Genomic DNA, 17,653 nt, shown 5'->3' on the forward strand with positions numbered 1-17,653 from the left:
AGTAGGCTTCTATATGTTACATACAGATGTTAAAATAGAAAGACTATAGGGTTGTCTACCATTATCTGTAAGAACCAAAGAAAATGTTAGCATTCTATGTTGGCCATCACAGTTGCTATGAGATCCTACAGAAGGAGGAATTCACTGCGTGTGGTAGTCTGGGAGTGGAGTCAGGACTGGTTAGGAAGACTTCACTTGGGAGGGTTTTATACTTAAGAAAGAAGTTGGAGGAGGTGAAGCGGAGGAAAGGTCAACCCACTCATACTCTGGTGATCCCCATCATCTCATTCAGGCTTAGCCAGGATCACACCCAAGGGCACAGAGCACACCCAATGTGAACCCTCAGAGAAGATGGGGAATGGTGGAGCTGTGGAAAACTGGAAAGCCAAATCCCCATTTTGCTAAAATACTATGTGGGCCAAAGGTAAAAACATTGCAGGTGGATTCCATCCTGGGCAGCCATATTGCAACCTCTGGAAGGGGAAGAGGCATTGAGCTGGGAGTCAGGGGCTTGGGTCCTAGTCCTGGTGCTGTCATTTTCTTATTGTGATCTTTGGTAAGTAATATCTGGGGCTAAGATTCCATACCTCAGAAGTGAGGGAGTAGGACCAAGTGATCCATAACATTCTATAACCTTCAATGGTTATCATCCTCTATATTTACACAAAGCATCTTGGATACAGTGAGTCATGAAATTCTTTTAACACCTGGTATTGGGAAGAACTGTGGTTCACCATTGGACCATGCCAGAGATTTCTAAATCCTTTCCTCCTAAAACACCAAAACTGAACCCAAAAGCAAGCCAGAAAGGAGAAAGCCATTTTATTTAGCATCATAACATCCACCTTTCCAAAGAATCTTATTAAGCAAATACTCTCTGCCCTTCATTTTACGTGTGAGAAAACTGAGGATCGGTGAGGAGCACTGATTTATCCAAAGCTATCCACAAAGTTAGGGGCAGAGCTGGAAGATGAAGCCAAGAATTTTGCTGTCAACACAAGCAATGTTGAGCCATTCTTAACTCTATGTTTCATGGCATCCTCATGGACCCAGAATTCTAGAATATTATATTTTTGTTTTAAGGGCCCTCCCTCAGTACCTTCCAGTGCTCTAGAGTCTGAATTTGGCTTCAGTGCAGCTGAAGCTCTATTTTTTCAAGAAGATTCCTTTATTCCAGGAAAGATTGGATGGAAAAGGGTAGCAGCCAAAAAGAAGGTCCCATTTCAATGAGCTCGCTCAAGGCTTGTTGCATCATTCAACCTCTTGAAAGGACAAAAGCACATCAAGATGAAAAGCAGACTTTAGTGCAGAAAATAAAACAAGAGTTAGAAGAAACAGGCTCTACTTCTGGCTCTGTCACTAATGACTTGGAGTATGTCACTTGCCTTCTCTGAACCTCGATCTCTCCATCTGTCAATTAGTGGTGCTCCAAGCTTCCCCAGCTCTGACATTGAAGAAAGGCACCATTCAGAGCTGGCTTTGTTGTAAGCATGAACTCAACCACAGGCATGTCCCTTACCAGATGAGGCCCTTTCAGCACTAAGTGAGTTGTTGTGCAGGGCCAGTCACAGATTGCCTTGGGATGTCACCTTGTAGGCTGCTGCTTGTAATTGGGAGTCTGGCCTTCAACTCTGAAAGACCAGGCCACAGAGAATTAGCAAAGGCCAGCTCACATCTGGCCTGATGTGAAGGACAGAGTGCCTAAGAATCATGTCAGAAGCTTTTGGCATCAGGAAGAAGAGCATCTGAAAAACATTAGGTCGCTGAAAGCCTGACCTCCCAAAGTTGCCAAGAAAACACAAATATTCCTTGGTCTTTAAAGAATTGTTGAAAGTATCCAGAACCAAAGAATGTATCCTGGCCATTTGCAACCAGGAGGAAGCCCACACTCACACCAGGCTCACCTCCCAAGCCTAAGAGCCCTGCTGGGAAGGCCCATGTGAGCTTGTTCTTGGCCAGTAGGGGACTGGTACTGAAGACCCTCTCTGCTCATGGGCCAAAGACATTTGGCTGCAGGAGGCTGGTGGTGCATGTGCATGCTCGGGGTACAACTCAGTGGAACGAAGTTTGATCAGACCTTTCTTCTTCCCCTGAAGGTACTACATGGTCCCTGGGTGCAATGATGGGTGGCTCAGAGCAGAGCCCATGCATCATTGCTTGTAGATTATGCCACTTTCCCCTAACCTTGGATGCCCTGGGCATGCATTCATAGCATGAGTCCTTTAGGCCAAAGAAGAAAAAGTTACAGAGCCCATGACCATGATCTGTATACGTAATGAGGTACTGTGGGATATGGGACAAGACATTGATCTTAGAATCTAGTTAATTCTCCTACTAACTTAATAGTCATGTGTCTTGGGCTAATTGCTTAACCTCTGGAGAGTTTTACTCCCATAAAATGGGGATGGCCATGGAAAATGAAATAAAAATTGAGGGAATTTGGAATTTGAAGGTTCCATGGAGATCATATTGGCCAACTGCTTCATTTAGCAGATCAAAAATTAAGAGACAAATTTACTTAGAGTCACACAGGACATAGGAGAGAGAAGCTGGGTCAAGTCCCCAGATATCTTGACTCCCAGCCCAGTGTTTGCTGTGACCCGCCAGACAGTCTTTTAGTTTCCTTCCATTGCTCAAAGCCCATGACTTATGGTTTTCAGAACTTTTCTAAGTACCCACAGCATGGGCCTCTTCTGGAATATGAGCTGGTCAAAGCCGAAAGTGATGTTGGCTGGAAATGATTCAGGATGGTGAAGCCCCCACACATGAAATGGTCTGGTCTGTCGATGGCACTGGCTACAGAAGGGCCAGACCATACACAGGCCAGACCAGAAAGACCTAAGTCGAAGATGACACCTGTGCAGAACTCTCCCAGGCTAGTGTGGCCCTGTGATGTAGAGTAGGGTCCCGTGTGGCATAATCTACAGTGAATGATGTGAATTTCTTTCAGCAGCTCTTTCCATATGTCTGACCTGACCAGTCTCTGTCTCTTGTCCCCATTCCCTCCTTCTCCTTACAGTGTGTGGTCAGCCCTCCCGCTCTCTGCCAAACCTGGTCAAGAGAATCATTGGGGGTCGGAATGCCGAGCCCGGCCTCTTTCCATGGCAGGCCCTGATAGTGGTGGAGGACACCTCAAGGGTGCCAAATGACAAGTGGTTTGGGAGTGGGGCTCTGCTTTCCGAGTCCTGGATCCTCACAGCAGCCCATGTGCTGCGCTCCCAGCGAAGAGACAACACAGTGACACCGGTCTCCAAGGAGCATGTCACTGTCTACCTGGGCCTGCACGATGTGCGGGACAAATCAGGCGCTGTCAACAGCTCAGCTGCACAAGTGGTGCTCCACCCAGACTTCAACATCCAGAACTACAACCATGACATAGCTCTGGTGCAGCTTCAGGAACCTGTGCCCCTGGGACCCCATGTCATGCCCATCTGCCTACCAAGTCCTGAGCCCGAAGGCCCGGAGCCCCACATGCTGGGCCTGGTAGCTGGGTGGGGCATCTCCAATCCTAACGTGACAGTGGATGAAATCATCAGCAGTGGCACACGGACCTTGTCCGATGTCCTGCAGTACGTCAAGTTACCTGTGGTGCCACACGCTGAGTGCAAAACCAGCTATGAGTCTCGATCGGGTAACTACAGTGTCACGGAGAACATGTTCTGTGCCGGCTATTATGAGGGTGGCAAGGACACGTGCCTTGGAGACAGCGGTGGAGCCTTTGTCATTCTGGATGACTTGACCCAGCGCTGGGTGGCCCAAGGCCTGGTGTCATGGGGGGGCCCTGAAGAATGCGGCAGCAAGCAGGTCTATGGGGTCTACACAAAGGTCTCCAACTACGTGGACTGGTTGTGGGAGCAGATGGGCTCCCCACAAGGCCTGGGGGCGCTCCAGGTGGAACGGTGAGCTGACTGACTTCCTCAGGGCCTGCCTGCCCCACCCCAGCCTGAGTGAGTCTGCACACGCACTTCCGACGGCACACTCCACGTTACTCACCAGACCAGATGGAATGGAACGCGCTGTTCTCATCCTCCCAAGACAGCCCAGGGGCCCTGAGAGCCAGCAGTGTGGTATAGGAAAAGGCTGTATAAGAGACCTGGGTGCATGGCCCTGAGCAAGCCCCTGCCCCTCTGTAGGCCTCACTCTCCCCGGCAGCACAGTGAGGGAGACTAGACCTCTGGCCAATCCCAACACTCCTCTTTGGGAGCGCTTGACCCCGGTGGCCTTATGCACTCCTAGTCACTTACCAAACCCACTCCTCGCACTGTTGGTGTGCCCGAGCTGGGACCTGATTGTTAGAAAATCTTTCCTTATGTTGAGCTGAATGCTGAGTCCGTATGTTTTCCCTGATCAGCCCTGGCACAGACAAGTCTAGTCTCTTCTAGGGTTTTTCGAAGACACGGATCAGACCCCCGAGGCCCTGTCTCCTAGGGTGATACCTTGGCATACTTTTGTTCCTTAGGTTTCTCTCCCAAAAGCTTCTTGTAGTCCAAGCCATATGCCTGTGTTCTCTATTAAAGGAATTTCAAAGGACAACGAGAAAGCTGGGAAGGTGTTGTGGTGACCAGGAGGAGGAGAATATCAGTGGGAAGCCTCCCATCCCTGATAAATTCCTATTGTCAATTCTGAACACATCATTTAGACCCATATGTTACTCTCCAATATCAGCTGACAACATGGGCGTCCACACCTGCCGCTCCAGACAAGCATGAAGCAAACTTCCAGCTTTGAAGTGTATCTTCTGAAAGGGCGACCTGAGCCCCAGCCCTAGGTGTGGAGACCCAGCTGGATTGTTTAGAAAAAGAGAGGGCCCACACTGTGTCCCGTTGGGCTTCTGGGCAAGAAAATGGAAGAAGGGTGGGCTCAGGACATTAGGAGTAACCCGATCTCACCAGACTACCCAGCGTGCCCACAGTCTGAGCTCTTCAGAGAACCCACCTGGCATGGATGTTCAGAGAGATCCACCCCTCCAGTTTCCAGGAGCCCGAGTCATGGGAAGCAGAGACTTGCCCATGAAGACTTCTCTTGCAGGGAAGAGAGAGAGACAGCCAAGAGTGTTGGGTTCCAGTCCCCTAACTGGCTGTATAACTTCTCACAAATCACTTTCCCTTTCTGGGCCTCAGTTTCCTCACCTAGAAAAGGAAGACATCAGATCCCTCTCAGCGTTCTTCTACTGCTAGCATTCAGTCTTCTGACTGCCAGAGCCTTTCCCTGGCTCTCACAGGGCTGACTGTGTTCCTCCTCCCCAGAGCTTGCTTTTCTGGGGATTCTCCATCAGAGAAAGGCAGCCAGAGAAGTCTCTTGAGAAGAATTCCAAGAGAACATTGGGAAGTGTCCGCTTGTCCAATCAGTTCATGAAACACACTCCTATGTCTATGAACAGTACACATAGAGAATGCTGTATTTTGTATATTTCATACCACAAGCTTCACTACTCTGCAAAGTGCCTCTGTGCTCGTTTCTCCTGTCAGGGGTCTAAAGTGGAAATAAACCCTCTGTGGATAACCAACAGCCTTCATTCTGAGGTTTGGTTATTGTTGATGTTTGTGTATTTTGACCTTTTGAAGGAGACTGGCCCCTCATTAAGCTACTCTCTCTCCCATTACAGAAAAGGTACAACTTTTGTCATTTGGACATCATCCAAGAAAGGGTAAAATGAGGAATGGAGTCAGTTATGGACATGTGTCCCCCCAGGCTGCGTGTGCCTTCACTGAAGCACCTGTCATTTAAGTCCTTGACTTCAAAGAGGCCAAACTAGCATGCAAGACAGGGTCACGTGCATCCTTGTCTCACACAGGTGAAAGCAGGGAAGTGTCGTAAGAAGAGTAGAGATCACAGCACTGTGGGCACTTGAAGGTGGGAGAGTCACAGGGCTGAAGGGGATTTGGGAAGCTTTATAAACAGGCTGCAGAGAACACACCAGGAGACAGGAGAGAAGGGCCAGTGTGGATGAAGATCAAGCAGGGAAGCATGCCTGAGTGGAGAGGTGCATCAGGGAATCAGGGAAGGTGGAAGGAGTCTTAAAGGCCATACAATGTTTGCACTATGTCCTGTAACCAGTAACTCTCTAATTGGGAGTATATTAGAATCACCTGGAGTGCTCCTTAGAAATGCAGATTCCTGGGTCTCACCAGCAGAGGATTCTGAGGGTGGGCAGCACAGTGTGGGAAGTGGGGGGAGGGGGAAGGTGCTGGAGAAAAAGATGCAAACCCACCAGACCTATGGCTAAGCCAGTGCAGATGTGGGAGCTGGGGGAGTTTAAAACCTCCAAATGATGTATTCAGCAGGGCTCAGTGTATAGGCCTGGTGTGAAATAGTGCAGGCACGGAGCTGGTGGGGAGGGGGGCACAGCTAACCTGCTCATGAGGGCTCTCCATGGATGTGCTCATGGTTTGCCTTTGTTTGGGGTTTGTATCATAATGAAAATATCATGGTTTTTACACTATTGAGAACTAAAAGAATCCTAAATTATGCTTGACATTGTATATGTAGCTGGTCTCGAGCACTATCCTGTCTTGCGTTCTAATGTGTTTCAGATTTTTACTATCCTCTAAATATTAGGACTTTATGTTGTGACATATCGAGACACTGAGGTATCATGAGGTTACATGGAAACCACCCTGTGACATGGCAGGGAGGAGTCACATTACTCTCTACTTCCCCTGGTGATTTTTTTTTTTTTACCAGCTTTAGGATGCAATCTATGCAGACCTTAACAGACATCTGGAATATCAGAGGGGAGAAGGTCACGAGCAATCCAGCTGGAGATGTAAGGAATGAATAAGCAAGAAGGGAATCACTGAGAAGTTAAGCCAGGTCAGAGATACTGATTTGGAATCCATCAGGGTACAGTAGGATGGCACAGGAGACTGCTATTATCTACTGGAAGTGTCCAGAAGAATGGGCCAAGGACTGATCAAGGGTGCCACAGCATGGAAGGCATGGAGAGAAGAGAAACTCCAAGAAAGAGACCAAAAAGAGGGGTCAGAAACACAGGAAGAGAAGTGCTTCAGAAGCCAGGGAGGCAGTATCAGGAAGGGTACAGTAGTCAGCAGTGCCAATGCCACAGGACAGTCTGAAGCTAACCTCCAGGCAGGACACTCCCCAGGGACAAGGACCTCTACTGTCCACTCAGAGGCTCTAGGAAGCAGGGCCCCTGCTGTGTTTAAATCTCCAACTCTCCCTCCTCCTCCTCCTCCTCCTCCTCCTCCTCCTCCTCCTCCTCCTCCTTCTCCTCCTCCTCCTCCTCTCTTCTCTCTCTCTCTCTCTCTCTCTCTCTCTCTCTTTCCTTCCTTCCTCTCTCCCTCCCTCATTTCCCCCCTCTGTCTCCAGACTTTTCCTAGGTTTTATCTCTCTCTCTTGAGGCAGGCAACTATCCTTACATCCACTTTTCTCTATGACCTATAGTAAAAATTATATGATTATATGCTTAGTTCTCTGGGTTTGGGTTCCTTGAAACCTACAAATCTTTTACTACAATCCTTGACTCTTCAAATGAAAGTTTAAATTTCCAACTTTGCTTTCTACTTTGCTCTTTCAAAAGTCAGAATTGTATCCAGCCTCGCCTAAAACAATCAGCTTTAATAATAAGGAGCCAGAGGGCAAGGGGAATTCCTGGATGTAGAGAATATGTGACAGAAAATTTCAAATCCTGTTTTCTTACACATGAAAACATGTCTTTTGAAGTCCTATGTATGGGCCCAGAGTCATTCTACCTCCATATATTGTTGTGGATCTACTAAATGTCCAAATAGCCACTTTATTTCCAAGTATATGCACAGTCTGGCACTTTCTTCTTCCAAATCCACCTCCAAAGGAGAGGAGAGGATGTGGAGACTAACTGTCAATTCCTCTTTCCATAAGTTTGGCTATGGAAGGGAGGAGAAGGAGAGACTGTAGAATGAGTGAGAAGCCAGGAAAGTGGAAGTGCGATTTTAGGATGAGAACACGGCCATGTTTTGGAGATGTGGGCAAAGGAAAGATTCAAGATATCAGAGAGGAATGAGAATCTCCCAAGCCAGGTCCCCAAGAGTGTGGAAGTGAGAAGATCCAGAGTCCAGAATTAGTTCTGAAGAGAAAAAGGTTTATAGACAGGGGAAGATGGAGAGAGAATGCTTGGGAGAGTTCCCACACAGTGGGCTCTGATATTCTGCTGGGAGTGGGGACAGGACATTAGCCTGGGACATTAGCCAAGGGCATGTAGAATGAAGCTACTGGAAGATACTGAAGATGCAGTCAAGGTTAAAGCACATCCATCTGGGATTTCCTCAGCCCTACTCAGCAGCCTGGTGACAGCTTCTAAGAAGGCAAATGGCTACCTCGATCCAGGGGCTTAGGGTATGAGTGCTCTAGGAAGTCACATAGTAAGAGTTAGTGGTGCTGGATATGGTGGGAAAAGCCCTGAAGTCAGGAGACCTAGATTAGAATTTTGCCACTAACTCATAGAGTAGCTCTTTGCAAGTTAATTCCCTTCTTAAAGCCTCAGTTTCCTTAGGTGTATGATGAGAGGGATAGACTAGATGGTCTCCAAGGCTGTTCAGCTGTAAGGTGCTGTGTGTCTGTGTCTGTGAATCCAAGTCAGTGGAAACAATATGGATCAGGGAGACCCTTGGAGGGGTCTTCAACCCCCCAAGGCCCTGAGGAAGGGCTTCTCTGAAAAGAGATCCCCCTGGATAGAGCATGAAAATTCTTTATTAGTCAGGACTCTTTCATTCATGTAAAAGAAACCCAATACAAATAGCTTAGGGAAGAGAGAGAGGGCAGGGGAGGGAGGGAGAGAGAGAGTGTTTGTGTTATAGGCTCACATAGCTAAAAAGTCCAAATCACAAGACTTCAGGTATGGTTAGATCAAGGAACCCAAATATCAGGATACTATATCTCTCTTGCTTCATCCTTCATCATCTAGACCCACTTTTTTCCATTAGTAGCATCATTCTCTGAAGACTCTCAATGAAGTGATCATTGATAGATCTTGGATTATAACCAGCAGCTTAGCAACCCCAATAGAGAAAGGCCTTCTCTTTTTCTAATACGTTTAGCAAAATTCCCAAGGCCAGCTTTCATTGGGCTAGCCAGGGTTACATTCCCATCTCTGAGCAATTGTTGTCCCCAGAGGATGAGAGGATTTAATTCATTAGGTCTGGGTCACATTCCTATGTCTGGAAACAGATGTAAGATCATTCCAACTCAGGACATAATGGACTAAGAATGAGGGAAGAGTAGACCCCAGAGGAAAACTGGGGTGCTATTACTTAAAGTGCAGTGAATGCTGGGAAATCAAAAATAATAGATGTTCCTAAAAGACGATGATGAGCTCATACCTCTAGCAAAGAGCAAGATGAAGCCCAGAGTGTGATCTGTCCCTCCCTCCTTTGGCTGCAGTGTGTGGGCTCCCCAAGTTCTCCCGGAAGCTGATGGCCAGGATCTTCAATGGACGCCCAGCCCAGAAGGGCACCACCCCCTGGATTGCCATGCTGTCACACTGGAGTGAGCAGCCCTTCTGTGGGGGCTCCCTTCTAGGTAAGGAGATGTGGAAAGGGTGGGGGACCCAGGATTTGGGGACTGGGTGAAAGTGAAGGGAACCAACCTTCATTCTAGAGACTGATCAAGATCTCTTCATTGAGAATCACTGCCCACACTAGTAGCAGGACCCAGAAGGACAGTGTGGTAGGAAGAGTCCTTAACTGCAGCTAGGAGACATGTGTTCCTGCTCTAGGTTGCTCCTTCAGTCAACAAACACCTATGAAGTCCTGGTCAGTCTCTGGCACTGGGAAGGACTAAGTCAAGGAGTCAGACCCTCAAACATGAATTACAAAGCACCTATGTGCAGCTCAAAGGCATGGTGACTAGGGCTGTGGGACTGGGGAGAACCAGGAAACTCACCCTGGAGAAGTCAGGGAAGGGAGATTTACAAAGGCCCTGAGTGCCATATTTAGGAATTTAGATCTATCCTGAAGGCTGCTGCAGATTTATAAACGTATTCTGGAAACTTCTTGCCGGGGTAACACGGATTGAAGGAAGAGTGAATCCAGAAGCCAGGAATTCAGGGAGGTAGCCATTGCAATTGTAGGGAGGGAAGTCATTAGCCTCAGCATGAGGACATGGGATAAGGGAAAGAAATAAGGCAGATTCGAAAGGATTAGGAAATAGGACGGTCAGGATTTTGCAAGGAGTGAACGTGGGTGGGAAGGGGAGTAAGGGTGGGAAAGAAATGGCTGGCAGCTCTTCCTATTGCAGTTTGGTCCACATGATCAAAGATCCATTCCAGCTCTGACATCATAGGAAAAATGAATAGCAACCTAGAGTCCCTGGCCAGTTCCTGGTCTGATCTCTGAGAGATCAGAAGGCCTGAATGGGTACACATCTGCCTGGGCAGCTCCCAGGCTGCCAGCCTCATCTCTCACTGACTCACCTTCCTGACAGTACAGTCAGGTAAGGACATGTCCGTGCTAGATCAGTGCTTTTCAAACTTTAATATGAATAGGAATTACTTGAGGGTCTTGTTAAAATCCCCAGATTTTATCATAGAATTAATAAAGATTCTATTTCAGTAAATCTGAGGCAGAGCCTGAGAGTCTGCATTTCTAAGAAGTTCCCAGTTGAGGCTGATGCCTAAAGGGTAGCCAGTAAGCACAAGGCTTTTTGCGGACCCATCTTGGGCTGTGTAGAGTTCACCAAGCCCATAGGTTTAAGGGAGCCCTAAAATCCCATTGAAGATGTTCAGTCTTGGCCTCTTGGTTAGAATAGATAGATGAAATCACAGATTTAAATCCTGATCTTCAGATTAGGGTCAAATGAGTGTCTGAATTCGGGCTGTGAAACACAATGGAAAGGGGAAAGCCTGAAGTAGTCTGAAGCTCTCAGCTCAAGGCAATAGAAGGCAGGAGGGGGCAGTCTAGGGCAGTACATATGTACAATTCTGTTCTCAGGCTCCAGCTGGATTGTGACCGCGGCTCACTGCCTCCACCAGTTACTCAATCCAGAATACCCAGCCCTACAGGACTCAGACCTGATCAGACCTTCTGACTTCAAAATCATCCTGGGTGAGTGAGGGGCAGGCTGACTCCTGAAGCCAACAGTGGTTCCAGGCATAGACTGTGTCCACTCACTCACTCATCAGGGCAGGACACCTGGGACGAAGAATGAGCTAGAACTGGAGTCCAGAGGCCTCAGTCCTAGCCCAAGGCTATGATTTGAGGTAGTGAGACCATGAGCAAGTCGTTGAAGTCCAGCCCTCAGTTTTTATAAGTAAAATAAGGATCCCAGTCTAGATATTTTCTAAAGACACTTCAGGCTTCTATGAATCCATGGTTTCAGGTAAGTCACGCACAGATGATCCAAGCTGACCCTCTCTTTTATAAAATCTAGACCATCAGCTGATTCAGTTCGGTTCAGCACATACTTACCTACTGACATTATGCCGGGATCTAAGAACACAGTGTAATTAAGAGCCAGTTCCTGCACCCCAAGGAACTTACAGCCTACTATGAATATGAACACAGAGACCTCTAGTATAAGATAGGAAGCAGAGAGTCCTATAGGAGGGGAACAGATGAGGTACCATTGGAATTCACAAGAAAGAGACTTCTAACTGAAGAATCTAACGCAAGAATCAGGGAAGCTTCATGGAGGAGGGAACACCTGACCGAGGCACTGAAGTGTGATTATATAGTTTGGACATGTGGCAATGATCATCAGAATGAGGATTATAAGGCAATGGGATCAGTCCAAGAAGAAAGCCAGAGGTAGGAGCCCATGACTTTGCAGAAGTCAAGTAGGGGATGGCTGGGAAAAGAGCAGTGAGAGGCAGAAAAGGGTTAAGGCTGAAAACAGGCTGGATGGGACAGGGGGTGACAGGGGACAAGGTGTGATCTTACCCTCCATGTCTCCATTACCCCCATGCCTCATGGGCCTTCTCTTGCCCAGGTAAGCATTGGAGGCGCCGGTCAGATGAGAATGAACAGCATCTCAGAGTCAAACGCTTCTTCCTCCATCCCCTGTATGACCCCAACACATTTGAGAATGACGTGGCTCTGGTGGAGCTGTTGGAGAGCCCGGTGCTGAACGACTATGTGATGCCCATCTGTCTGCCCGAGGGGCCCCCACAGGAAGGTACTCTGCCGCACCCCTGCTCCCGCCTCTGCAGAGCAGCAGGTGCCTTCACAGGGACTTCTTCTCCAGCCCTGGGGAGATTCTGGTGCCAGCCGAGCCTGCTGACCATGTCTGTGTGATCCCTCCGCTGCCTCCCCTAAAACAGCTAAGTCAGAACCGGCTCCATGGCAGGACACAGTAAATAGGCAGGCTTGACCAGTACTGTAAATACTATGTCAGTCAGGATCCAGATGAGAAAACAGAAACCAGACTAGTTATCACAAGAGAGAGAATTTAATACAGGGCATTGGAGGACTAGGGCAGTAAAGGGGGATACTAATGCTAATGTAACACAGGTAGTACCCACAGGAAGAACCCACCCCTCCTGGGGCTGGGGGAACAAAGGGGGGAGGGGGCAGTCACAGGACCTAGAAACTTGGAAAGGGGATTCAGAAGCCCGAGGAGAAAGCCCTGTTCTGAGGTGCTGGGGAAATAGCCAGGGCCAGCCCCCAGGGCTAGGGCAATGCCAACAGTAACAGCAAGGCTTCCTGGAAACGCCCCCTATTTCTGGGACCCCTCCTCCTCAACAAAGCACAACTCCCATTTTAGAGCCTCATCTGCAGCATCACAAAGCAGAGTAAAGAGGAAGCTTGGGCCCGAGAGACGATGGTTTCATCACCACACAGATTCAAAACCCCACCCTGCCGTTTCCCAATTGGGTGACCTTGAGACAGTGTTAGACCCTCAAGGCCCTTACCTCTACACAGAGGATAATACCCCATAGGGTGGCTGTGATATTTAAGTTCAATAATACACTCAAACACACTGGCTTTCTTTTCATCTTGGTCTAAACCCAGTAGTGCCGCATCGTAGCTAACCTTCTTCAGTTTGATCAAGTTATAAAACATGGCTGAATAGAGCTGAGCCAACAGGAAAGGCACAGCGATGACTCTGCTTTATCAGATGTCACGTGCCTACCACGTACCAGTTGCTTTGCTTTCGTTAATTTATTTATTACTTCTAAAAGCCTGGTGAAGTGGTATTGTAGTCCCATTTTCCAGATGAGAAAATGAGTCCTCACAAGGTGAAGTGACTTTACCCAAGATACGGTTTGTAAGAGGCGTAGCTGGGACCAGAAGCCAGGTTTTCCCTCTTAACACCCAATGCTGTTTCCAGTGTCCAGACTCTTTTTCAAATGAAGAAATGATTGCTCTATCAGAGCTCAACCCATTTCCACACTGTCCCAATATTTGCCAACTTCATAGACTTCTAGAATATCAGGGCTGGGAGAGGTGTTAGAGAATACCAAGTCCAGCCAATTCATTTTGTTTTATGGACAGGGAAGCCAAGCCTCAGCAAGGGAGGGAGGTGAGGGGGCTCCCCGAAGGCAGCAGAGCACATTGTGGACTAGGCTGAACTTTTTAATTTCTCACCATTATTGATTGAACACCTACTATGCACCAGCACTGCTGGAGGCATGGGGATATAGCAGGGAAGAGAGAGAAAGCTGAGTCTACTAACTTAATGGAGCCTAAGTTCCATGCTAGTTGGGAGCGGGAGAAACTGGACAACAAATTAGCCAGCTAATGAGTCCTAGAAACAAATGTCCAAACCTCTATTGCAGGTAAGCTCCAACCCAGCAGTTCTCCTCTCCACCATGCTGCCGTTCTCCAAGGGGACAAATTCAGCCCCTCCTTCCCATGCAGGGAATGATGGGACAGCAAGACTCAACCCTCTGAGAACCCCACAGACAGCCTCTCTTCTCTCACTGTGTCTTCCTTCCTCCAGGCGCCATGGTCATCGTCAGTGGCTGGGGGAAACAGTTCTTGCAAAAGTTCCCAGAGACACTGATGGAGGTGAGGTTCAATTTATGTCCCATAGAGAATGATGCCTCTGCCCTGCATTGACCCTTTCTGCTCCATGTTCCCCCCAGGGATTTAGAGTTTTGGGTGAGAGAGACAAAAGAGGCCCAGACCCACCTCCAAAGTTCACTGGGACTTTGAACCCCCACAAGTTTGGTCTGTTTGTTCTACATGGGGCACTGGTCTCTAAACAGTGTTCAGTATTTCTGTAACGTATTAAAGTCTCAGCTCGTGGAAATTCTTCCAGAAAACAGCAGGCTTGGACACCCCAAAAGGTGACCCATCAGTATACCATAAAGATTCACATACCAGAGAATGGGCTAAAGAATGGGCTCTTGAGAGCTGCAGTTCTTGTAGTAATAAACTTGACAGTTGCATTTAGGAGTTCACATTTATATCATTTCATAAAAGAACACTGAACCAGAAGTAAGGAGCCATAGCTCCAAGTACCGGTTCCTACTAACTTGCTGGGTGATCTTAAACAAGTCATTTGCCTCTCTAGACCATTGTATAGTATCTCGAGCTGCAAAGTTAGGGGCAATGCTAGACGCCCCCCCCCCAAGATCTGCCTGACTCTGACATGACTGGGGTTAGTGACTGCCACAGCTAATTTTTGACCTTTCAACATATGTTATTTTAACACACATCGGAATTTCAGATTTGCAACAGCCATTCATCCTTTTCTTCATTAACTTCCAGGTACTTATTTGGTGCCTTCCATGTACCGGACATTGTACTAGTTACTAGGTATGCAGGGGGGTAAAAGGACAGATCCTGTCCCTGGATCTTATAGGGACTGGATCTGCCCTTTTAGTCAAGTGAGGGGGACAGAAAGTAGTTACCAACATGATAAACGTGATGAGGAAGAAGTGCAGGAGGCTCCAGAATGTATAACAGGAAATCCAACCTTGTCTTAAGGGTACAGAAGGGCTCTCCAGAGAAAATAACACTTTAACACCTGAACAATGAATAGAGGTCAGTCAGGCACTTAATGGTCTGCTGAAGATATGTGCTTGTGACCACTCTGTGCTTGTGACCACTCTGCCCTAAGTTTCTCTCCCCAGTGATCTGGGAAGGCCATGGCCCAAGAGGGACCGAAATGACAAAGGTCAACAAGAACTATACTTTGGGATCCCATGACCCATTCATTCTTGGTGTGGGTAAATGACACTCCTATGTTTCTTCATTTTATTCCAGACATCTGCTCCAACATTTACCCCCAAGCTGAATCCAGGGCAATAATAATCACAATACCTTATTTTCACGTATCAGTTTATTGCTTCAGTTAAAAAGACTATTCCCTGAGTATTGATTCTGTCCCAAGCTATGTAAGTAGAAGTGGACAAAATACAAACCCAGTGTCCAGAAGCTCATACTACTGTGATGCCTGCTGTAAGGCAAGCAGTGGTAACCCCTATGGACTTAACATTTATCCGGTGTTTGTAATTTACAAAGTATCTGCTTATTCATCTCCTCTTTGGACCATTCCATGTGATTCGTATGGCAAGTAGTGTGACTTCCACTTCTCAGATGAGGAAGCGATCTCAGAGGTCTGAAAAGCAGTAAGCAAACTATATGCCGCAGGTCCCACAGCCAGCAATTGTAGGGATGGGGGTGGGGGGAGACGATTGACCATGTTTTGTATACATTCCCATATTTGAAATAATGAATGTGCTAGGCAAGTATTATTACAGATGAGAAAAATGAGGTCCAGGGAGGGCAAAAGACTTGCTCAAGGTCGCACAGCAAGTTCATGACTAAGACTGTAGCAGAACATGATCTCCCCATTCTTCAGTGTTCCTTCACCTGCACAATAGGATAGTCTCTGAGACCAGGTCTAAGGTTCGACCTAAGCTCATCCAGGAAGGAGATGGGGAGGAGCCAGCTCTAGGGGTATCAGAACAGCAAGAACTCCTCAGCCAGGGGTAGAGACCAACAATGGCCTTATGTTGCAGATTGAAATCCCAATTGTTGACCACCGCACATGCCAAGAGGCCTATGCCCCTCTGAAGAAGAAAGTGACCAAGGACATGATCTGTGCTGGGGAGAAGGAAGGTAAGTCAAGAGGATGGCATACAACAGGGCACCACCAGCAATGGAAGGACTGGAGATCGTCCAGTCTAAGGCTGAACAGAGGAGGACTCAGAGAGGAATGGGGGAGGTCACGAGAGGAAGGATTCCACTGGAGAATTACACGGCGTCAGAGAAACGAGTGCTAAGAAATTCCCATCATTCCCATCTCCAAGCCCAAGGATTCCCCTATGAAAGGAGAGTCCCGAACCTGCCTGCAATAACTGAAATCACTGAGCTCTCGGGAGGCCGGACAGAACTGCGGAGTCCAGGTTTGGGTCACATGGTCTGTTGCGCCCCCTCGTGTTCAATTCTCTGAACTGCAAGTCAGATGTAGGGAAAAGGAAGGAGGCTCCTTTGGATTTATTTGGGGCTAGGAAGGGGAAAGCTTTAATATGCATCTCCTTTTCATTTAGGGGGAAAGGACGCTTGCTCAGGTGACTCCGGAGGCCCCATGGTGACCCTGGATAAAGCGACAGGCCAGTGGTACCTGGTGGGCACGGTGTCCTGGGGCGACGACTGTGGAAAGAAGGACCGCTATGGAGTGTATTCCTACATCTACTACAACACAGACTGGATCCAGAGGGTCACCAGGATAAGGAATTGAATTCTGTTCCTCACCCCCAACCGCCTGCCCCGGGTCACTCAGCAGCACAGGAGAATTATCTGGTGCAAGATGGCCACCCCTCACCTTTCACCCATTTCGTTCAGCCCACCCATTACTGGCCAATAAAGAGGTATCTCAGCCCCCTCTCCACACTCTGTAAAGGAGTAGAGTAGCTGAGTGATCAGAACACAAGGCTGAACCCAGGCACTATCACTTACTGACATTGCATCATTGGGCAGGTGGCTTTACCTCTGAATGGCAGTTTCTTTGTCCATATTATAAAAATGGCATACCTTACCTACCTCAGAAGAGTCTGATGAAGATAAAATTAATTAATATATACATAGCACTTAGCACAGTGCAGACATAAGTCCTCAATAAACATGACTTAGCAAAAGTCATTGTGTTTACCAGGCAAATGAAGTTCTCCCACAAATCCCGTCGGGTCTTAGGGCTGCTCAGTGTGTACCTTTCCCCTCAACCTTGACCATCTCCTTCATCTGCCTGCAAATGTTCCATGATTCTTTGCTACCATGCACTTTTCTCAGTCCCAATCCATGTTCCCCATTAAAAAAAGAAAAAGTGACAAGTTTCTTAGTCCAATAGCATGTCCCATAGCAGTGCACTTGTGAATGTGAGCTGGACCCGAAACTGAGAGAGTGCCTGAGAGAAGCAGGACAGGAGGAGGGGGGCAGACCAGGGGCAGTGGACTGGGAAGTCAGATGCCAGGTTTTACAAATAGCTCTTCCCCCAGCTCCTGTGTGGCTCTATGCCAGTCCCTTCCCCTCATCTGAAAGGACCCTCCCAGCTCTGACAGTCTAGGATCCAACGAAGACATGTTTCTCTAATGAGATGAGTTGAAGCTGAAGTAACCAAAAGGCAAAAATTACTTTAAGGTTCAACAGAGCTTTGATGCAGACCCAATACTGCATCCACTGCTCTCCCCATCCCCACCCCGTCTACCATGCCCTGGTTTCCAAGAATGTCACCTAGCAAAGTGCTAGCCAAGGGAACTTTCCACATTCCA

The 17,653-nt window shown here is 47.8% G+C and overlaps 1 protein-coding gene across 5 annotated transcripts in view; it reads left to right on the forward strand.

Moving 5' to 3' along the window:
• Window positions 1–17,215, forward strand: part of MASP1 (MBL associated serine protease 1) — a 61,286-nt gene extending 44,071 nt beyond the window's left edge. For 3 of the 5 annotated variants that reach the window (XM_045502631.1, XM_045502635.1, XM_045502633.1), the window contains one exon: window positions 3,020–5,508. In XM_045502631.1, the coding sequence (XP_045358587.1) occupies window positions 3,020–3,903 (884 nt within the window). In that variant the 3' untranslated portion in view covers window positions 3,904–5,508. Of the gene's footprint in view, window positions 1–3,019; window positions 5,509–9,378; window positions 9,517–10,925; window positions 11,040–11,922; window positions 12,109–13,875; window positions 13,944–15,904; window positions 16,005–16,435 lie in introns of those variants that run through there. The other 2 variants (XM_045502632.1, XM_045502634.1) reach the window with 2 other exon arrangements.
• The last annotated feature ends 438 nt before the right edge of the window (window positions 17,216–17,653 follow it).

The sequence above is a fragment of the Leopardus geoffroyi genome, chromosome C2 (genome assembly GCF_018350155.1).
Source record: "Leopardus geoffroyi isolate Oge1 chromosome C2, O.geoffroyi_Oge1_pat1.0, whole genome shotgun sequence".
Lineage (NCBI taxonomy): Eukaryota > Metazoa > Chordata > Mammalia > Carnivora > Felidae > Leopardus > Leopardus geoffroyi.